The sequence below is a fragment of the Heterodontus francisci genome, chromosome 38 (genome assembly GCF_036365525.1).
Source record: "Heterodontus francisci isolate sHetFra1 chromosome 38, sHetFra1.hap1, whole genome shotgun sequence".
Taxonomy (NCBI): Eukaryota; Metazoa; Chordata; class Chondrichthyes; order Heterodontiformes; family Heterodontidae; genus Heterodontus; species Heterodontus francisci.
The window spans coordinates 31,598,248-31,622,040 of NC_090408.1; the positions used below are offsets into that span (position 1 = coordinate 31,598,248).

At 42.7% G+C, this 23,793-nt stretch overlaps 1 protein-coding gene across 8 annotated transcripts in view; it reads right to left on the bottom strand.

Annotated features, from left to right (window-relative positions):
* Positions 1-209: 209 nt before the first annotated feature.
* The window catches only part of LOC137352501 (serine/threonine-protein kinase Nek8-like), a 92,317-nt gene continuing 68,733 nt past the window's right edge, over positions 210-23,793 (bottom strand). For 7 of the 8 annotated variants that reach the window (XM_068018046.1, XM_068018043.1, XM_068018039.1 and 4 more), the window contains 6 exons: positions 22,802-22,878; positions 20,786-20,927; positions 17,098-17,189; positions 15,279-15,395; positions 9,357-9,476; positions 210-353 (listed from right to left, as the gene is read on the bottom strand). In XM_068018046.1, coding sequence (XP_067874147.1) covers positions 255-353; positions 9,357-9,476; positions 15,279-15,395; positions 17,098-17,189; positions 20,786-20,927; positions 22,802-22,878 — 647 coding nt within the window. In that variant the 3' untranslated portion in view covers positions 210-254. The remainder of the gene's footprint in view (positions 354-9,356; positions 9,477-15,278; positions 15,396-17,097; positions 17,190-20,785; positions 20,928-22,801; positions 22,879-23,793) is intronic. The other variant, XM_068018041.1, reaches the window with a different exon arrangement.

The following is a 23,793-nucleotide window of genomic DNA, read 5'->3' on the forward strand; positions in this document are numbered from 1 at the left end:
TAAAAGTCAAATAGGTCCTTTTCATCTTATCCATTTGCGTAGGGGCCCTCAAAGCAGAATTACCATGGCAATGAGGTCAGAAGTTTTGTGCTTCAGATCCTAGCCGAACACATGTCACACAACTCAGAGCCATACTGTTGCATGTCGGAATCTTCAGTGCGCAGTAAAGTGATGCTACAATGTTAGTCCTGTTTGATTAAAAAGCCAGGCGAACACGACTTTATTGTAATAAATTTCTTGTTTAAAAATCTTCTTTACATTACAATGCATATTTTACTTTCTGGTTTTGTAGTGGATTTGTTCGCTTGCTCTTGGTCTGCCTGGGCACTACTCCAGAACTGCTGGGACTGCACCTTTGGGAGAGAGAGAGAGGACAGGAGGTCTGTGAGTGCACAACACAAATACTGCAGGATCCAGCGTTTCAGAATGCTGAATGATTGAATGCTGTTGGTGGGGTGGAGTGCAAGGGCCACAACAGGTCATGCAGCCTTGAATGTAATATGCAACAGAGCAGTGGCATTACCAACAGCAACATCAGAAAAAAACATCTCAGATATAGATTATTTGGGTACAAATCTCTGCACAGCACTCATTTTCCTGTTGCAGGCTGCTAGTGTCTGATAAACACACCCATACAGTCAGATCCCACCACGGCAGCTGGTGGAATTTAAATTCAATTAACTAATTTTTAAAAATCTGGGATTGAAAGCTAGTCGTAAAAACTCATCTGGTTCACTAATGTCCTTTAGGGAAGGAAATCTGCCATTTTTACCTGGTCTGGCCTGCATGTGACTCCAGTCCCACAGCAATGTGATGGACTCTTAACTGCCCTCTGAAATGGCCTAGCAAGCCACTCAGTTGTCAAGGGCAATTGGGGACAGGCAACAAATGCTGACCTGGCCAGTGGTGCCCACATCCTGTGAATTAATGAAAATAAAACCTAACCTCAGTCGTGGTAAGCTTCTGGGGGCCATAATATGAAGTAAAATTAGTACTTATCGAGAAAGACATGGATTAAATAAGGACAGGCAACATGGATTTGTAAAGAGAAAGTTGTGTCTGCCAAATTGGTTCGGTCACAATTGAAATATTTTGTCTACTTTTGGGTGTCTTACTTTAAGAAGGATATCAAGACCATTGAGCCAATATGAAAGAGACTCACTAAGATGATGCCAGGGCTAAGAGACATTAATTACGAAGACAGACTGGAGAAACCTTCCTATTAGAATAAAGAAGGTTAAAGGAAGAGCTTACAGAAGTGGTTGATGTAGTAAAATGTAATATCGGGTTGTTACTGGGCAGAATATGTAAATAGATAGTGAGCATCATCACAGGAAGTGATGTAATCTGTACAGAAACTCATGGAAGAGATGTAGTGGAACCCTTAGATGCAAAACTTGCGGAAATAAACTCCTGTTACTTTCACCCTCAGACTCATATTATATTTATATAATATATATATTCTGCACTAAGTCAGTAGTTACCAGAATATTACAGTAGAAATTCTAAGAGGTTTTAATAAAGTAAATTGCAGAAACTAATTCCGCTGGTTGGTGAGTTGATAATTACAAGGCATAAACTTAGGTGAGAATATTTTTACCCAGAAGGTTGTTAGGACATAGAATGCCATATCAGAATGAGGGATTGAAGCAGAATTCATGATAGCTTTTCAAAAGGGCCTGTAAGTTAATTGGCAAGAGTTTACATGGGTTTACCACAAGGAAGTCACGTCAAATTTTTTTGATATGGAGTTAGGTCACAGATCAGCCATGATCTCATTGGATGGCAGAATAGGCTCGAGGGGCTAAATGACCTCCTCCTGTTCCTATGAAGTAGTTGAGGGTGTAAATAGGAGCAACAGTATAGATGTAGTTTTAGCAAAGCTTTCGTTAAAGTGTCTCATGGAAAACTGTTTGAGAAAATTAACAGGCAGATTATTGGTGGCAGCATGTTGAGATGGATCAAATCATGGCAGGAGATAGAAATCAAGTATTGGTAAGTATTCTGGGTGGAGGGAGGAGGCGGCTGCCAATAATCCTCCACCACCAGACAGATAAACTTTTTATTTCCTCAGGACCAGGAAGGAGGATCTGTAAGACTAGAAGCTCTCTGGCTGCTGTTTTTGGACTCTATAACGTTTGAAGGCCGATCAAATCCCTGGACCTGATGGTATGCATCCCAGAGTACTTAGGGAAGTGGCCCTAGAAATAGTGGATGCATTGGTGGTCATCTTCCAAGATTCTATGGACTCTGGAACAGTTCCTACAGATTGGAGGGTAGTTAATGTAACCCCACTATTTAAAAAGGGAGGTAGAGAGAAAGCAGGGAATTATAGACCAGTCAGCCTGATGTCGGTAGTGGGGAAAATTCTAGAGTCCATTATCAAAGATTTTATAGCAGAGCACTTCGAGAACAGTGGTAGAATCGGGCAGAGTCAGCATGGATTTACAAAAGGGAAATCATGCTTGACAAATCTACTAGAATTCTTCGAGGATGTAACTAGTAGAGTTGATGAGGGGGAGCCAATGGATGTGGTTTATTTGGACTTTCAGAAGGCTTTCGACAAAGTCCCACATAAGAGATTAGCATGTAAAATTAAAGCACATGGGATTGGGGGTAGTGTATTGCGATGGATAGAAAATTGGTTGGCGGACAGGAAACAAAGAGTAGGGATAAATGGGTCTTTTTCCGAAGGCAGGCAGTGACTAATGGGGTACCGCAGGGATCGGTGCTAGGACCCCAGCTATTCACAATATACATTAATGATTTAGATGAGGGAACCAAATGTAATATCTCCAAATTTGCAGATGACACTAAACTGGGTGGGAGGGTGAGTTATGAGGAGGATGCAGAGAGGCTTCAGGGTGATTTGGACAAGTTGAGTGAGTGGGCTAATGCATGGCAGATGTAGTATCTTTGGCCTCCTTGTCCCGAGAGACAATGGATAAGCGCATGGAGATGGTCAGTGGTGTGTGGAGCAGCGCCTGGAGTGGCTATAAAGGCCAATTCTAGAGTGACAGGCTCTTCCACAGGTGCTGCAGAAAAATTTGTTTGTTGGGGCTGTTACACAGTTTGCTCTCCCCTTGCGCTTTTGTCTTTTTTCCTGCCAACTGCTAAGTCTCTCAGACACGCCACACTTTAGCCCCGCCTTTATGGCTCCTGCCAGTTCTGGCGATCGCTGGCAACTGACTCCCACGACTTGTGATCAATGTCACAGGACTTCATGTCGCGTTTGCAGACGTCTTTAAAGCGGAGACATGGACGGCCGGTGGGTCTGATACCAGTGGCGAGTGCGCTGTACAATGTGTCTTTGGGGATCCTGCCATCTTCCATGCGGCTCACATGGCCAAGCCATCTCAAGCGCCGCTGACTCAGTAGTGTGTATAAGCTGGGGATGTTGGCCGCCTCGAGGACTTCTGTGTTGGAGATACGGTCCTGCCACCTGATGCCAAGTATTCTCCGGAGGCAGCGAAGATGGAATGAATTGAGACGTCGCTCTTGGCTGACATACGTTGTCCAGGCCTCGCTGCCATAGAGCAAGGTACTGAGGACCTTGTAGTATAATGTGGATAAATGTGAGGCTGTGTTCTCGCACCCACACTTTTTGGGATTTTCTTCTCCCTGCTGCTTTCACATGCGTTCAAGTCCTCTGAAGAAGGAATTTTCCTCCACACAAGATCAGGGGGCAGGTTGTTCAACCTTGCCCATCTAAGAGCGAAGTCCAAAGTACAGAAAGTCCTCATCAGGGAACTCCTCTTTGCTGATGATGCTGCTTTAACATCTCACACTGAAGAGTGCCTGCAGAGTCTCATCGACAGGTTTGCGGCTGCCTGCAATGAATTTGGCCTAACCATCAGCCTCAAGAAAACAAACATCATGGGGCAGGACGTCAGAAATGCTCCATCCATCAATATTGGCGACCACGCTCTGGAAGTGGTTCAAGAGTTCACCTACCTAGGCTCAACTATCACCAGTAACCTGTCTCTAGATGCAGAAATCAACAAGCGCATGGGAAAGGCTTCCACTGCTATGTCCAGACTGGCCAAGAGAGTGTGGGAAAATGGCGCACTGACACGGAACACAAAAGTCCGAGTGTATCAGGCCTGTGTCCTCAGTACCTTGCTCTATGGCAGCGAGGCCTGGACAACGTATGTCAGCCAAAAGCGACGTCTCAATTCATTCCATCTTCGCTGCCTCCGGAGAATACTTGGCATCAGGTGGCAGGACCGTATCTCCAACACAGAAGTCCTTGAAGCGGCCAACATCCCCAGCTTATACACACTACTGAGTCAGCGGCGCTTGAGATGGCTTGGCCATGTGAGCCGCATGGAAGATGGCAGGATCCCCAAAGACACATTGTACAGTGAGCTCGCCACTGGTATCAGACCCACCGGCCGTCCATGTCTCCGCTATAAAGACGTCTGCAAACGCGACATGAAATCCTGTGACATTGATCACAAGTCGTGGGAGTCAGATGCCAGCGTTCGCCAGAGCTGGCGGGCAGCCATAAAGACGGGGCTAAAATGTGGCGAGTCGAAGAGCCTTAGTAGTTGGCAGGAAAAAAGACAGAGGCGCAAGGGGAGAGCCAACTGTGCAACAGCCCTGACAAACAAATTTCTCTGCAGCACCTGTGGAAGAGCCTGTCACTCTAAAATTGGCCTTTATAGCCACTCCAGGCGCTGCTTCACAAACCACTGACCACCTCCAGGCGCGTATCCATTGTCTCTCGAGATAAGGAGGCCCAAAAGAAATCCACTTTGGAAGCAAAAACAGGAAGGTAGATTATTATCTGAATGGCTATAAACTGAGAGAGGGGAATATGCAGCGAGACCTGGGTGTTCTTGTACACCAGTCACTGAAGGTAAGCATGCAGGTGCAACAGGCGGTAAAAAAGGCAAATGGTATGTTGGCCTTCATAGTGAGAGGAGTCGAGTACAGAAGCAGGGATGTCTTTTTTGTTTGTGTAGAGGGAGCTTTACTTTGTATATCGCCCCGTGCTGTACCTGTCCTGGGAGTGTTTGATGAGGACAGTGTAGAGGGAGCTTTACTCTGTATCTAACCTCCATTTTTTTTTTTTTGGTGGCCTTTATACCCCAGGCCCCTTTTATATTGGAATATTGTGTGCAGTTTTGGTCTACTTATCTGAGGAAGGATGTTCTTGCTATAGAAGGAGTGCAGCGAAGGTTTACCAGACTGATTCCTGGGATGGCAGGATTGACGTATGAGAAGAGATTGAGTCGGTTAGGATTATATTCGCTGGAGTTCAGAAGAGTGAGAGGGGATCTCATAGAAACCTATTAAATTCTAACAGGACTTGACAGGGCAGATGCAGGAAGGATGTTCCCGATGGTGGGGGAGTCCAGAACCAGGGGTCATAGTCTAAGGATACGGGGTAAACCTTTCAGGACTGAGATGAGGAGAAATTACTTCACCCAGAGAGTGGTGAGAACTGTGGAATTCGCTACCACAGAAAGCAGTTGAGGCCAAAACATTGAATGTTTTCAAAAAGGAGTTAGATATAGCTCTTGGGTCTAAAGGGATCAAAGGGCATGGGGCGAAAGCAGGAACAGGTTACTGAGTTGGATGATCAGCCATGATCATAATGAATGGCGGAGCAGGCTCGAAGGGCCAAATGGTCTACTCCTGCTCCTATTTTCTATGTTTCTATGTATAGCAGTGGCCCACTTTCATTCCCTGTTCTCAGAACCCCCCATTTCCAAGGGAAGTAAAGAGAGGTTCAGGTGCATTTGGGCATTGTGTATTTCCACACTTTGCCACTTAGGCTAAGGGGGGAGGCACACCACTGACCTGCTATTTTCTTACAGTGGCTCCCACTCCACTATTGTAATAATTGGCTTAACCTGGAAGAATTTTGTGGCCATCATCTTTCCCAACTGTGAGACTTTCTATTACAGACATAACTCCAGATAGTCATTAACCCGTTCACCCAACACTTCTGTGCTCGGTGAACTACATTGTCTTCCAGATGGTCAACGCCTCAATTTTAAAATTCTCATCTTTGTTTTCAAATCCCTCCATGGCCTCGCCCCCTCCCTATCTCCGTAATCTCCACCAGCCCCCACAGCCCTTTGAGATCTCTGTGCTCCTCCAATTCTGGCCTTTTGCACAAACCCCAATTTTAATCGCTCCTCTGGCAATTCTCTGGAATTCCCGCTCGAAACCTCTCCACCTCTCTCCTCCTTTAAGATCTCCATAAAACTGACCTCTTTGATTAAGTTTTTGATCATTTGTCCTGAAATCTTCTTCTATGACTCGATGTCAGATTTTGATTGATAACACTCTTGTAAAAGGCCCTGGGACATTTGGCTATGTTAAAGGTGCTATGTAAATGCATGCTGTTGCTGCTGCAATTACATAGAATTTACAAAACAGGCCATTCAGAGCAACAGGTCTATGCCAGTGTTTATACTCCACATGAGCCTCCTCCCACTACTTCATCTCAGCCCACCAACATATCCTATTCTTTTCTCCCTCCTCCACTTATCTATCTTCCTCTTAACTGCATCTATGCTATTTGCCTTGACTACTTCAAGTGATAGTGGGTTCCATATTCTCACCACTCTGAGTAAAGAAGAATGAAATCCTTATTGGATTTATTGGTGATTACCTTATATTTATATTTATGGTCCCTAGTTCGGTACTCCCTGACATTAGGAAACATTTTGTCTAGTTTTACCTTAGCAAACCCCTTCATAATTTTAAAGACCTCAATCAGGTTACCTCTCAGCCTTCTCTTTTTTAAGAGAAAAGAGCCCCAGCCTGTTATTATCATTGTTGTTGTTATATCATTATCTGATTATATCAAACACACATGTTATATCATTATCTGATTATATCAAACACACTGTTGTATTATAAGCTCACCTTCCCATATAAATGTAACATATTTGAATTATACAATCATATTACACACACACAGCTCCATGTAGTTATACCACACATTGGCACACAAAGAGTCCATAAAGCAATGCCATTTAAAGATACTTAAAGGCTGAAAAATGTAAAATGGGTAGAGGATTCCACCTGATTAAACAACATTTGTTCAACAATTCAGGGTCTTTTGCCCAAAACTTTGCTCCTGAAAACATTTCATTCAAACCACTTGCAGATGTGTTATGCAGGAGATTATTTATGCGTTCACAAAAAAATAGGCTTTCGGGTCATTGATTGAGGGGGTAAGCTCTGAAGGATGATGTCACTGGCAGTTAGCAGATGTGCTCCAATCTCAGTCAGTACTAAGCCCTTCATCTCTAATCAATGCCATTTCAAAGCCTGCTGTCCCTGTACAACCTGCTGTGGACTGAGAACAATAACAAACGGATCATGAAAGAAAACCTTTTTTGTTACATGATGTTGGACTTTTCTGCTTTTGTCCCATTCTGAGATGTGAAAATCAAAGGATAGATTGACTACAGCATTTAGTTAGAAGACATGCCATTAAATGACATCAAATGCTGATATAAACTTCTCTCAAACTGTAAAGGACGATCCAATCTGGTAAGCTGCCTTACAATTAAACATCAAGTCCGATAGCATAATCATTGAAACTGTGATGCCATTACATATTGATTGGATGCTGCTTTAAAAAAAACAGAAACCAAAAAAAAATTAAGCCAGAATCTATCTTGCATGCGTTCACACTGCAGCAGACAGAGCAGATAGAGCAGATAGAGCATCTTGCATCAGATGCTGATAATATTGGGTAAGGAGGTCTGAAGACTACCCCATGCCCAGTGTGCCTATTGCACACCAATATGGCCAGCCAGTGCCCATAGCACAGAGTGAGGCTGTTCACAAAGGATCATTGAAACACTTCATAATTAGGAGGTCTCCCTATGTTACTGGAGCACTTGAGCAGTGTTCCAGATGTTCAGTGTCTGTATGGAAGGAGCACTGAAAGGAAAGCTAGCAGAAAAGGAAACTGGCTCCAGAGTGGCTCTTTGCTTACAATTTTCCTTCTTGCCTTTTCCTTCTTGCTGTTCCCATGGCCTCCAATGGCCGAACAAATGAGCTTGTTGTTTCCCGAACCAGTTACACTAGCCAAAAATTGGGGATGTCCAACAGTTGTTAGTCTTTGACTGGCTGCTGGCCGCTGATGGATGTGGCATGTCCTGCGCCGTGCACTGAGAGTGCTGTCAAATAATGCAAATAATCTGACCCTCCATTATGGGCGACGTGACCTCATGCAGGTGTATATGCAGTCGGTGCCTCAGGAGCAGCGGTCTCAGTCAGTGATGCTACATCAGGACCATATTATTGGTTCCTGTAGGTGGACACATCCTGGAAAAGTTGACTATTGGGCTTACTACAGCCGAATCACAATGCTTTTTGAAGGGTGCAGGTGACAAAAGTTCAGAACATTGAGACTTCTTCGGACCATTGATCTAAGCAAATGAAACAGAATAACTCTCTGAATTTCTATTGTTTGTTCGTCCAGTTGGGAGGGTTAACTACTGATCCTTGCACCTTTACAGGGGATGCAGAAGAAGAAGCTATCATTAAGTTAGCAACATACAATTGCAAACCAGTGCCTGAGTTTCTATATGGATTATTTTGAGGAGTAGTGCCTCCTAAGAATAGGTCTGTGAAACAGTGGCGCAGTGGTTAGCACCACAGCTTCACAGCTCCAGTGACCTGGGTTCAGTTCTGGGTACTGCCTGTGCAGAGTTTGCAAGTTCTCCCTGTGTCTGCGTGGGTTTCCGCCGGGTGCTCCGGTTTCCTCCCACAGCCAAAGACTTGCAGGTTGATAGGTAAATTGGCCATTGTAAATTGCCCCTAGTGTAGGTAGGTGGTAGGAGAATGGTGGGGATGTGGTAGGGAATATAGGATTAATGTAGGATTAGTATAAATGGGTGGTTGTTGGTCGGCACAGACTCGGTGGGCCGAAGGGCCTGTTTCAGTGCTGTATCTCTAAATAAATAGTATAAAAACAAGAAAAGCTGGAAATACTCAGCAGGTATGGCAGCATCTGCGGAGAGAGAAACAGAGTTAACATTCTGATGAAGGGTCACTGACCTGAAACGTTAACTCTGCTTCTCTCTCCACAGATGCTGCCAGACCTGCTGAGTATTTCCAACATTTCTTGTTTTTATTTCAGATTTCCAGCATCTGCAGTATTTTGCTTTTAATTCTACATGGTATCCTTATAACTATTCATCTCTCAAGATCCTTAATAGTTCATACTGCTTGTCCCCATCTATTTGTTATTAGTGATTTTGCAACTAAAGAGAGAAGAATTTACACTTGACTCTGAGGCCGGGGAGATATGGTGCAGCTGCCCACATAGCCTAACCTGAAGATGATCAATTGTGGCAATTACGCCACCCAGGTCTCACCTTCAGCAACTGCTCCTGCAGCTGCTGCATTACATCCGAGTTCTGTTTCAGGAGCTGTTTCTGCTCTTTCAGCTCCTTGTACAGCTTGTCTATCTCTGTCTGAAGTCTGGCTTCTCGCTCCTATGGAAAAGAACAAATGTTAATGAAGAGCAAACTCTAACTGTGCAATGTATTGCTGACTCAGGAATCCAATCCCACAAAAAGAAACCCTGTAGATCCAGACCATTTCCTGGGGCCAAGAAGTATATATGATATAAAAATAGAAAATGCTGGAAATACTCAGCAGGTCTGGCAGCATCTGTGGAGAGAGAAGCAGAGTTAACGTTTCAGGTCAGTGACCCTTCATCAGAACGTTAACTCTGTTTCTCTCTCTGCAGATGCTGCCAGACCTGCTGAGTATTTCCAGCATTTTCTGTTTTTATTTCAGACTTCCAGCATCCACAGTATTTTGCTTTTGACCTGGTTTAAATTTCAAACAAAGCTTGGCAGTTAACTGTCAGTCACTGTAAACTGGTGTATTCTCCATGGCAATGTCTCTACCAATCAGAGTTCACTTGCCAACCAATCAGCACTCTCTTCTCATGCAGTATAAGTTGTTTTTTTCCCTTACATTGGTTATTCTTGCATATTGTCCTGATGAGTGCAAGACGAAAAACTCCAGTAACATGTCTCTATTTTCAGCAGTTCTCAAGTTCTGTACTAGCAACAACTATTTTGCTTTTATTTAAGTATATATGATAGCTGGTATGTAATTAGAATTGATTACAATGCTAGTCTAGTAAAATAGTCTCCGAACAAAGGTACTAGGTTAATATATTTTTCTTCCTTCCAGTTTTATCCCCATTTTCTCCCTCCTGGCCTGAAGGTGTCGATTCATGTTGGGGTACATTTTCATGGGTGCCAGCAGTTTTCTGGTATCCCTTTCAATCAATCATGCTTCATGCCCAGGTAGTCAACTAGCTATTCCAGCTGTGGAGATAGTTGTACATGAGCAACTACCAGTCCTGGTGCATGGTTACTGGCCATGTGTAATCCAGGCACAGCGAGGCCTAGTGTTGTGGCCCAACCTTCTGCCCCATCTTCCGAAAAAAAGTACTTGGAACAGCTAATTCAGTTTTCACCAAGGATTGAATCTGGGAACTTCCTGGCGTATAGCTCCTTGTGCACGGAGCAATTAGGCAGCTCTGTTAATTACCACCTTAAAAATAAGCTGAATGGACAGATTGATACTGATATGGCTAAGTACAGAAATAATTAAATATGCTACAGAAGATCATCTCTTCCATCTAGCTGGTACTACAGGAATGCCAACTGTGGAATGAGAGGCATGCAGTGTGACATTTGCAGTGAACTGGGCACACTACAATGTTGACAATAAGTTGCGCATTGCTATTTGATGCAAACTCAACACACCTTATTCTTTTCAAAACCAAGAGTGAGTTGAACCCATCACACACAGCATGCCAAAGAGGGTTAACTGGACACCGTCTAGATTAGGATCTAAGAAAATGTTGATGAGAGAATGTCAATAGGCAAAGGCTCTTTCATGCTCCAAAAGTAACGGTTCAGATTGGTTGCTTTGTGTTGCTGCATTCTCTGCAGCAGAATAAAAGCAGGAGATTGAAAGAGTCCCTTTCATTGTTGCCATATTATTCAAGTCTTTGTTTGGAGCTTCTTTTCTTAACTCCTGTCTCCTTTTCTTTTTCCTTCTGCTCCTTTCTGTAATAGAATACCAGGCAGCTGTAAATGGGAGCTGTCGTTGGAATTGTTCTCTCCGTTTCTCTGGATCATTTTAACTCCTTTTGGTCTTTCTTCAGCAGTGCTCAAGAGTGTCATCAGAATACAGCCAATCAGTAATGATAGCTGTGTTCATTGACCCTTAGCCAGAGCTCAGTGACCCTCACATCAGCTCTGAATCAAAGCATGCTGCAGCCCCCTGTGAATCCTACATCTCCCCTCACTAATGATCTCATTTGTGCAAAAGGTTTTGTTTTCCATTCCTAAAAGCATTTATTTTAAACTCTACACTGCTTGCTATCATTAATTTGAAATGTTTTCACTAATTATTAATACACACTTAGATCTGGCCGTAAATATTTATGTGATGTTAATTTGGTGAGAAAATTTTAATCTCCAATTTGCTTCCAGGTTTCTTGGTGCCTGTTAAGATCTCATTAGCCAGCAGCTGGAGCCTCATGGCACAGTTATATGATTTCAGCTTCACTGCACTGTAAAACGTGTAGTGTAACTGCAGACGGACTGCTGTGATGTTCTGATTTAGTGAGTGAAAGCATATCTGGGAGGCATATCTCAGTATAATTGCAACCAGCACAAATCCATCTCTTTAAACTTTCATTTCTGCTGGATTGCTCTTAATGCCATGTGGGAGTGGGGGGGAGGGGGGGAGTGTGTAGGGTGGTGTTGGAGGGGTTTGTGGGGGTGTGTGAAGATTTCTTGTGTGTCTATAAACAATGGGTTTACGATTTCATCACACACAGCTCACGGAAGGAATCTCCCCCAAGTGCCAGTAAAGAGCTGATAGGACAGTCAGCATTTAGGGACACACTGCACTAAACTCACCGCATGTTCCTAATTTGAGCGCAGCGTGAGTTAGGCAATATAATCTGACGCTGCCACCATTCTCAACTTGTACAGCTGTCAAATCTGATTTCTATCCTCACACCCAAATCAAAGGGTACTTTTAGAGAGGGTGACACCATGGGACAGCTAATCTTACAGTGGTAGAGTTTAGGATTGTGCCTGAATTTTCCCAGATGGTGTACTTGTGATGTTGCCTGTGACATCACGTGGAGTCATTGAGCAGAGACCCCAGGTGTTTCATATTAAGGGGAAAATCAAATCACTTTCAGTTAGGTAACCAGTTGTATGGTGGCCAATCAGTAGAACTCTGCTACTACATTCCACTGTTTTAGGTGGGTGTGAACATAAAGGAATGTGATAACAGCATGTTAAATTTGTATTTCAGAGTCTTTCTAATCAGGAAATTGTCTTTTAAGGTGTCAGCCTTGGCTCAGTTGATAGCACTCTCGCCAGAGTCAGAAGACTGTGAATTTAAGTCCCGTTCTAGGACTGGAGCATGTGATCACAGCTAACACCCCAGTGCAGTACTGAGGGAGTGCTAGATTCCCGGAATTTGGATGAGATGTTAAACAGAAGCACAAACAAGAAATACTGGAAATACTCAGCAGGTCTGGCAACATCTGTGGAGAGAGAAGCAAAGTTAACGTTTCAGGTCAGTGACCCTTCATCAGAACTCTGTTAAGCAGAGGACCTGTCTGCCATCTTAGGTGAATGTAAAAGATCCAATGGCACTATTCGAAGAAGAGCAGGGGGGGTTCTGCTGGTGTCCTGGCCACCACTTATCCCTCAACCAATTCCACAATGAACAGTTTAATTGATCATTTATCTCATTGCTGTTCTTTGTGACCTTGCTTTGTGCCAATTGGTTGCCATTTTCCCCTTCACTTGAACAGTAATCACCCTTATGTGACACACATTTGGACACTGTGAGGTTATGAAAGGCACTATATAAATACAAGTTCTTTCACTCTATTATAGCCCATCTTGCTGTGGACTTGCATGGGTTTTCTGTGGTAACTGTGGGGATGAGGTCATAGCAGCATCCATAGTGCTAGTGAAAGTCCTTTATTAAAACTCCAGGCACCATAATTAATGCAAGGCTTTCTCAACCATGCTGAATGTTGGGATAGCCCTAGTTCCTTGCATGCCTCTGTGCTCTCTCATGCTCTTGAATCAAACAGCTATTATCCTGTATGCAACTCTTGACCAACTCTTTGTTGCCCTGTATGTAACTAGGCACCAGCTATCCAATATCTTGTACTTACTCAGTTAAGGATCTTTAATTTGCATTGGTTATTTAAAGGTCACTCGCTGATTTTTTAAAAATTACATTTGTACCACCAAATATTCCAGAACAGTTTCAGGCAAAGCTGCACACCCAATCATATGTGCAGAAATACATATTTTCATCAATTATTCCCTTTAAGGTGTAATCTCCAGGCCAAAGTTATTTTTGTCTAAGCTCCTCAGTCTCATTAATTGTAAAGAATTCAGACACTGGGAGGTTTCAAATGTGCAATCCTTATTAGCCTGGAAATGAGTGTTTGCAATAGTAAAAGACATGGTTGACATGTATGTCCAATTCTTTTGTTCTTTATTCAGTGGAGTTAAACTATTGTATGTCTTTGTTAAAATAGCCGACACAGAAATGTGTTAAATAATATCAGCTACACCAATGAGGCTTTTGTCTTTAAATAGCAAGTGACTTTTATTTAATTTTAACATACTGCATGGAGCTGTGCCTTAAGCTATGTCAATTTACCAGCATATCTCTACAAATAACTACCAATTCTGTTGGTACCTTAGCAGAAGTTTTTATATTTTTAAAGAAATCGGAGACAACGGACTGACAGGTCTCAAACTTCTTCATTTACAAAGCATGATTTGGAATACATTGGAACATTGAGCACACTGGATGGCTGGCAGCATCAAAGATCAACCAGTAGCCCAAACAGATCCACACTCTCAAATATTTATAGCAAATTGTAAACGGTGCTTGGACCTGTGTGCTGTGCAATTGACGTTCTATAGATGATTCACAGCAGAGTACAATAACTAAATTCATTATTTCTGTAGCTGAGCCAGAGACGATAGATACTGTCTGTACATGACCAGCTACTCTTGTGGACACATGAATATTTCTCAAGCCTGCCTGTTACTTGTCCACCTTGAGAGCTCAAAGATAATTTTCTTTTTTCAAGTCATTTGAGCCCATTCCAGGGGACTTCATTATTTGAGCCTCAGGATCAACTGGTGCCTTGATCTGCACTACTTCTATCTTTTAAAAGAAACATTAGTTGGCATAATTGATAAATATTTGCTTGATTCAGCAGGTGTGTGTTCAAGCCACAGTCCCACATTTAAGCACATAATCTCATCTTTCCTTCAGCGTAGTGTTAAGAGAATGCTGTATTGCTGCTGTTGTCATAGATGGATTATTAAACCAAAGTCCCATCTACCTCTGCAGGTGGATGCTAAAGATTCCAGCTGCTATTTGAAGAGCTGGGAGTTCCACTGTTGTCCTGGCCAACGATTTTTGTCCTCAACTAATAATACCAAAAATAAATCAATTTGGTCGTTCATCTTATTGTTGTTTGTGGGATCTTACAGTACACAAAATGACTGCCATGTTTGTTTGCAAAGCAGCAGGGACTGCATATCAAAATAATTTATTGTTTGCAAAGTGCTTTGGGAGATCCTGAGAGATGCGATAAGGTAAGTTTGCTCTTGCTGAGAATCCCACAGCCCTCAATGTATCATCCTGTAGTTTTTCTAAGACCCTGTTAATACCCTGATGATTTAGCAGATAAATGCATAGCCCATTGTGGCGCTGAGTCATACGGAGTGAAAGGCCCCAGCTTACACTGAGTTAGCTGACCATCACCAGCTGTTTGTATAATACTGTTGTCCTCACTGCTCTTAGACTGTTCTTGACTATTGCTGGAAAGTGTGCACACCAAATAAGAACGGGATTCTCCAGTGACATCACTATGCTCACACTTGAATGGGTTACTGGAGGACTACCAGCTCCTGTCGACCCACAGTCCAACCTAGTCAACACCTTTGAGTACAATATCAATTGATTTTGCTCCATTAGTAATGGCTACCTAGTTCAAAGCCAGCTGGGGGGATAGGCAAAGAGGAATGGTACAGGTTGGTTTTATTATATTAAAAGCAACCAGTTGTCTGAAAGACTCACTGTGACAAGTTTCAAGAGGAGCAGCAGCAGTCCAATTTTGCCATATCACCATAGGATTGGCACATGGTACCAATATTAATGGCAACAAACCCAGGACCTAAGATAGAAAGCAATAGTCATACCAATGCAAGCCGCTGCTGTTCCTCCAGGAGATGCAGACTAGTATGGTTTTCGTCCTGTGGCTGTATTCTCCCTTCAATCCTCTGTTTTCCCTTCATTTCTCTGACCAATTCAGCATCCTATTGAGGAGAGGAAACAGGAATTGCTACTCATCCGCCCATTCTAAATGCTTTGTTCAAATCCTGTATCTTTTTGTGATTTATGAGAGCTAATGTCAGAATTTAAATTCATTGCTATCCCTATGCTGCTCCGTACATGAGATAACTACAAAACTATTTACACTGCCAAACGGACATGACAACAGTGATGACGAGAGAAATGACTGTGCACGTGCCTGAGTTTAATAAAGCAATATTTGTTTTCCAACTGTGCGCTTTTTCTGCTGCCTGGAAAGACCTGTACGGCACAGCAATTGGAAAATTGCACTGCTAGCCTCTGCAGGAAGGGCTCAGCCTGCCCACAGCTAGGAAAATGACAGCCACCTGCAACCCAGAGATCGTTAAGTTCAATTCCACCGTGCCACGTTGGTAATTTGTTGGCTGGCACCAGAAGAAAATGACAACAAAAGCTGTTGTTTACAGAACGGAACCTGACATGTTTACCTGGACCTGCCTAACCTTTACTCCTATACTGGTTGGCTCATAGTGCTCTTTGAAGTGGTCCAGCATGCACTCAGTGGTAATTGCTAAGAAACAAGAACACATTGCACCAACATGTTCTCAGCGATATTAGAATAGAGCACTAAAAGGAATATTTGAAAGACCTACATTTATACAGCACCTTTCACGACTTTAGGAAGCTCCAAAGCGCTTTACAGTTGATGACGTGTAGTCACTGTTGTAATGCAGGAAATGTGGCGGCAAATGTATGCAGAGCAAGCTCCAGCAATGTGATAGTGACCAGACGATCTGTTTTAGTGATGCCGTTTGAGGGATCAGGACACAAGGGAGAATTCCCCTGTTCTTCTTTGAATAGTGCCATGGGTTCTTTTACGTTCATCTGAAAGGGCAAATGGGGCCTTGATTTAACGTCTCATCTAAAAGAGGGCATCTTCGACAGGGCAGCACTCTCTCAGTATTGCACTAAATGTGGCTTTGCCAGTATTGCCCATGTTCCGAGAACTACTTCTTCTTCTTCTTCTTCTTCTTCTTCTTTGGCCTCCTTGTCTCGAGAGACAATGGGTAAGTGCCTAGAGGTGGTCAGTGGGTTGTGAAGCAGCGCCTGGAGTGGCTAGAAAGGCCAATTCCGAGAACTAGCAATTAAAAATTCATTTACATTTGCTGCCAGTGTACTGCTGCCTCTGGAGGGAGCACCAATTGGGGTGGTTCTCCTCTGGGATCAATAACAGTGCCGACATTACCATACATCAGTGCTGCTGTTGGAGATAGCAGTGCATTGTAAAGGGGCCATGAGTTTGGTTTGGATCTCACGATATAGGGAGCTGGTAAAAGTCTGTCCGATTGCGTCATGTGCTCACTAATGAACTATTCATGCAACACAGGTTCTGATCTGGGGCTGGATCGAATGAGGGCAATCACGGAGTTTGCAGCTGTCTGGATAATTACGTTTTGAACAGACAGAACAGTGCTATTCACATGACTGTCAGAGGCCTTTTAAAAATAACATCCCTTTAACAAAGGGGATTAAAATACACTTTGCTGAATTAATATTCTATTAAGACTTCATACATATGCAAATTTTCTTCAATTAAATCACAATTAAATTGTAATTCTGTAAAGTACATTAGGAGCTCATTTTCTTTGACCTGAAGCTAATTAAACTGGACTGATATCAACACGACGAGGTTGGAAACGAACAAACCTTGCTCTTTGAAAGAGGCGATGCAGTGAGAGCAGGACGGTGATAGTACTTGGAGCTTTTCACAGCAGAGCCTTCCAAGTTCATCCAGGTAGCTAGGTAAAGAAAAGTACTGTTAGTGAAGAGAAGGTTAAGGGGAGATTTAATAAGTTGATCAAAACTACGAGGGGTTTTTGATAGAGAAGAAGGGAGAAACCGTTCCCACTGGCAGGAGGATAGAGATTTAAGATAAAGTTAAAAGCAAAATACTGCAGATGCTGGAAATCTGAAATAAAAACAAGAAATGCTGGAAATACTCAGCAGGTCTGGCAGCATCTGTGGAGAGAGAAGCAGAGTTAACGTTTCAGGTCAGTGACCTTTCTTCAGAACTGGCAAATATTAGAAATGTAAAATGTTATAAGCAAGTAAAGTAGGGGTGGGGCAAGAGATAACAAAGGAGAAGATGTAGATAGGGCAAGATCACAGAATAGCTGACCAGAAGGTCATGGAGCAAAGATATCTTAATGGTGTGTTGAACAACAAAGCATTAGTACAGAAAGGGTGTTAATGGACTGAAAATTGAACAGCCGCAAGTACAAACATGAAAAAAACAGTGGGTAAGCAAACTGATAAAACTAAGATGAAATTTAAAAAAAACACAAAAGAATATATAGGGAAAAAAAAAAAGGAAAAAGAAAAAAATAACTAAAAATAAAAGCAAAATGGGGGGCCCGTCATGTTCTGAAATTATTGAACTCCATATTCAGTCCAGCAGGCTGTAGTGTACCTAATCGGTAAATGAGATGCTGTTCCTCGAGCTTGCATTGATGTTTACTGGAACACTGCAGTAATCCCAGGACAGAGATGTGATCATGAGAGCAGGGAGGAGTGTTGAAATGGCAAGCAACCGGATGTTCGGGGTCCTGCTTTTGGACTGAGTGGAAGTGTTCCGCAAAGCGGTCACCCAATCTGAGTTTGGTCTCCCCAATGCAGAGGAGACCACATTGTGAGCAGCGAATACAGTATACTACATTGAAAGAAGTACAAGTAAATCGCTGCTTCACCTGAAAGGAGTGTTTGGGACCTGGAATAGTGAGGAGAGAGGAGGTAAATAGGCAGGTATTACACCTCCTGCGATTGCAGGGGAAGGTGCCATGGGACGGGGACGAGGTGGTGGGGGTAATGGAGGAGTGGACCAGGGTGTCACGGGGGGAACGATCCCTTCGGAATGCTGACAGGGGGAGGGAGGGGAAGATGCGTTTGGTAGTGGCATCACCCTGGAGATGGCGGAAATGGCGGAGGATGATCCTTTGGATATGGAGGCTGATGGGGTGGAAAGTGAGGACAAGGGGAACCCTGTCACGGTTCTTGGAGGGAGGGGAAGGGGTGAGGGTAGAGGTGCGGGAAATGGGCCGGACACGGTTGAGGGCCCTGTCAACCACAGTGGGGGGGAATCCTCGGTTGAGGAAAAAGGAAGACATATCAGAAGCGCTGTCATGGAAGGTAGCATCATCAGAGCAGATGCTTCGGAGACGGAGAAACTGGGAGAATGGAATGGAGTCCTTACAGGGAGCAGGGTGTGAAGAAGTGTAATCGAGGTAGCTGTGGGAGTTGGTGGGTTTATAATGGATATTAGTAGACAGCCTATCCCCAGAGATGGAGACAGAGAAGTCGAGGAAGGGAAGGGAAGTGTCAGAGATGGACCATGTAAAGATGAGAGAAGGGTGGAAATTAGAAGCAAAGTTGATAACGTTTTCCAGTTCGGGGTGGGAGCAGGAAATGGCACCGATACAGTCATCAATGTACCGGAAAAAGAGTTGGGGGAGGGGGCCTAAGTAGGACTGGAACAAGGAATGTTCGACATATCGCACAAAAAGACAGGCATAACTAGGACCCATGCAGGTACCCATAGTAACACCTTTTACTTGAAGGAAGTGAGTGGAGTTGAAGGAGAAGTTGTTCAATGTGAGAACAAGTTCAGCCAGGCGGAGGAGGGTGGTGGTGGTGGATGGGGACCGGTTGGGCCTTTGTTCAAGGAAGAAGTGGAGAGCCCTCAAACCGTCCTGGTAGGGGATGGAGGTGTAGAGAGATTGGGCGTCCATAGTGAAGAGGTGGCGGTACATATATTATATTAATGATTTAAGATAATTGGCATAAGAACCAGAGGTGAGATGAGGAGGTATTTTGTTATTCAGTGAGTTCTTATCTGGAATACGCGGCCTGAAAGGGTGGAGGAAGCAGATTCAATAGTAACTTGCAAAATGGGATAGGATATATACTGGAAAGGAAACATTTGCAGGGCTATGGGGAAAGAGCAGGGGAATGAGTCCAATTGGATAGCTCTTTCAAGGAGCCACTACAGGCACGATGGGTTGAATGGCCTCCTTCTGTGCTCCTTCTGCAAGAGCTTTTTATAACGAACAGATAAATATAGCTACAGGCAAACACTGACTGTGTGGAAAATCCAGGCTGGGAGGGAGTTTGGGGAGTGGGGCACAATAAGGCTGGGACATGGGATGGAATCATAGCTGAGTTCTGATTTTTTTTGTTGCTGAATAGGGTTAATTGGAATTGATGGCTTGATAATGCATGGAAATGAGGGAAAAAAGCTTCTACGTTGAAAGAAGCTGGAGTCTTAATTCCATTTCGAGGTTTCTGGATAGTAATTGAGAAAGCAGATTGCATCAGGGCCAATTTACTTAGTCCAGACCAAACAAAGTGAATTTTGCCTGAACCTTGAGTGGCAGCATCAGCAACATATTACCTTTCCTTCCAATGATAAATGTGATCTCATGAACACTAGTACCATGTATACAGGGGTTTTGCTCCCAGATTTCCTGGGATGCTGTACTTATTCAAAATGAAGCCCCTAGTTACAAACGTGAAGGAATCCGATGTTAAACAGAGGCCTCTAATAATTAGCACATGAAAGTAATTTGGGTTCTTAGTTGGACTCTGGGGTTTGTTGCTGTTATATATTGACTGTGGAATCAAATCGGGCTAGTGAGTAGGAGTACTGTCTGTTGTAGCATTAACTTACATAGATCAGAAAGTCCCAGGCTCAGTTCCCACTTGATGCCGAGTTATCTGATCTCAAGTGGGGCACTCCTATTGCCCTCAATGCTCCTTGGTTATCGTTGACCTCAAATACCAAGACTCAGCCTTGAGGCTTCTAACTATTCTCTCTGCATATTTATACACAGCTCATTAATCACATTTAACATAGCTAAAACCAGAAACTATTCCTGTGGAATTTTATTTTCCTTGTGGTGCCATCACCGAGGACAGGAAATTTCTTTTTCAAAAGCATCTTATACCAGCCAAATTATTTTTCCTGCTTTAAGTTAATAAATATAGACACCGACAATTGAAGAAACACAAAATTAAAATCAGATTTCATGTCTCCTAGAGTAAATGATTCCGAAAGGAACTCATTGTCCTTAAGGATTTCATAAAGTACCACTGTCTACAGCAATCATGTAATGCCTTATGAAGTCATCAAGGACAAGCCCTTTGAGACCAACAGCTACATTATCACCCAACAAATCAACATGGTTAAAATTAAAAATCTTGGTCTGTGATGACATGTTTGATCAAGTGTAGCTGCAGGTCTCAAAGGGCTAAGATTCTCTTATACCTCAATGTGCACATCTCAACTTCAATCCATGTCCACTCAAACGCCATTGCAGCATAATCTTTATCAGCGCCGCACCTCTATTCTTTCCATGTCCTCTGCCCAATCGTAGTCTATTAAGTGACCTCTGGTTTCCAGTTCCTGGAGGTTTCAGCATCCCTGATTTCCATGGAGATTCAGAGACATTTCTGGCACAAGGCTTGACTGGATTGGTGGAGCTCTGTGTACAGATAAGGAGACAACTTGTTATGGGCAGAAAAGCCCAATAATGTCACAATATAACTAGTAAAGTACACTTGTCCTATCTATGTCAAACACAATGAGATTCAATGAAATACAATCAGTATTTTAATTGTTCATCCTCAAGTAATCTGAGAAGCTATATTTAATGTTGTTTGCTGTCAAATACAATCTGATTTAATAGTTGATAAGTTCCAAGATTTAAAAATATTTAAATTCAGGTAACTAATGCTAATCCTCCAGGCGCGTATCCATTGTCTCTCGAGATAAGGAGGCCCAAAAGAAAAAGAAAGAAATGCTAATGATTTTTTTTTAGAGGAGATAGGTGAAGCTCCTGTGGCGTTGCTCACAGTGAACTGGAGGATATAGGAAGAAGTGTTTGAGAAAACAAGATGGCCGCTCTAAGAGTTTGGAGAGAAGTTTGTGAGCAATATGTTCAGAAAACAGTGAACTAAGTGTTCAAGTGTTTTTGATTGTACTTTGAGGTTTTGAGGCAACTGTGATGTTTGTGTATTACAGTCAATGGTAATGTGAATGACGTGTACTCCACATAACAACCAGATTCAGTTGCTTATGATGGGCTTTAAAGCTAATGTTAATTGAGCATCATCATCCCAATAGAGTGGCTTCAGGTCAGGGCATCACATGGTAAACAGAAATGTGCAACTATAGAATTGGAAACTTGATGGCTTCCTGTCAACCCTGCCTACTTGTCGGTTAAAAATGTGCAAAACCAAATACAATAATGTAAGTTTTGTACAGTAATAGTTTGTGGGCATGGCAGATATTGTGGCTGCTGCAGTCCAACCTTAGTATGATATTGTTGGAGAAAGCTATTAAATGCTCCTTTCAGGCCTCCTGGCCTTTTTCCTAATCACAGTCCAGCGAGACTGCCCACTGAAGGGGAAGCAGATAATCAAATTCACCCGACTCCAGCCAACAATAAAATCAAGGCATTGCTGAGGATTGTTCAATTTTTAAAAAATCACATATACAATGAGATTGTACCAGAAAAAAAAGTTTGTGGTGAGGGCCTGCTTTACAAAGTCGCACTCGTGGCAAGGAGTTGCGTCCACTGGATAAACATATTGAGAAATCAGGAGTATGTAACTTCCCAATATATGCATTGTAAATACAGCGAGTGGTTACGATCTGGAATGCACTGCCTAAATGGGTGGTGGAGGCAAATCCAATCATGGTTTTCAAAAAAGAATCGGAGCTGAAGAGAAAAAATTTGCAGGGCTACGGGGAGAGAACCGGGGAGTGGGACTAACCAAATTGCTCTTGCAGACAGCCAGCATGGACTCGACAGGCCAAATGGCCTCTTTCTGTGCTATAACCATTCCATGATCCTATGATTCTAACTTGTGCTCCCAGCAGGTTAGGCCCCCTGTCATGAAGTTCCTTTCATAAAATCAGTCCTTTCACCTCCAATTCTGGTTTGCCAGAATACCAACATTTATCATAAAAGTAGAAAGACTTTGGTAAAATAACACGCAACTATAACCACTCAACTGTTAAAATCCACTGGTGTTTGCTTGGAGCACTACTCAGCCATAGCCTAACGTGTGTGTGTGTATTTTTGTCACCCACAAGTAAGCACAGCACATACTGAGCAGTGTAGTCCATAAACTGCCTAGAACTGTATATCACATGCCAAATAGTGCCATATAGATTGCATATAGAAATATTTTGTGATGAACATTCCATATGAAATGTTCTTTGACACACTGTTAACCACATGAACAACTGCAAAATGTAATTTTTTTTTTAAATTTCCAAAATATGTCAACAGTGCTGCTTGCAAATGTGACCTTTGGTAAAAGAGGATGATTCTGGATTCCAGCCACATACCTGAGAAGAGAGGGGGCCCATGTCCATCTCAGTCCGATAATGCCTCCGCTGACTTGTGGATGCTACGGAATCTTGCACTGAGCACAATAATTGAAACACAAACACGTTTTAACAAGTTCTTCCATGTGTCTTGGAGGGAATTGAGTAGAACTCATTTGACAACTGCACGTTGCTGCAATAATGAGTAATGTGTAACAGGAACTGGTCTTTTTCTACTTTCTGCTCAAAGGAGGAGCAATCAGCCAGAGAGCTGGAACACATGACGCACTAACACCTCAAACCTTCGATGGACATCAGGCTGCACGTTCAGAGTGTCTATACCAGACACGTGCAATCCAATGGCCTTGGCTGAACCACTTAAAAAATATTGAAGAGGTGAGTGAATTGAATTCAGTTCACACAATATCATTAGTAACACAAATTCTATTGGGTGTCAGTTCGTGCACACCATGTGAAAAATATCCTAACATCTCATGCTTATGCCCTCATTGTAAAGAGGGCACCAGAAATGCTTTTTGCTTCAAAGCAAAATGACTTTCTTTGCCATTGTTTTCAACATAAGAAGCAGATAATGGCATGTATTGCCACATCACAGGTTAAATTTTTTATTGTATATAATCATTTTTATTATATTTATTTTATATTATAGTAATATAATTATTTATGTGGAGCATGTTAATTTCAAGTAAAAGTGATTGTAAAATTATCAAACTACCACCTTTTCAAGGGCAATTAGGGAGGGGAAACTAATGCTGGCCTTGCCAGAGATGCTCACATCCCATGAAAGAATAAAAAAAATGAAAAGAAAGAGCTTCCATTTATATAGCAACTTTCACGACCTCAGGATGTCCCAAAGTGCTTTACAGCTAATGAAGTACTTTTGGAATTTCAAAGTCATAATCCTTCACTTACTATCTATGTTAGACATCGAAGGCAAAGCAGGGAAGATTTCTTCTGCTGGATATTTGCAACGAAATCGTAATCGCATTCAG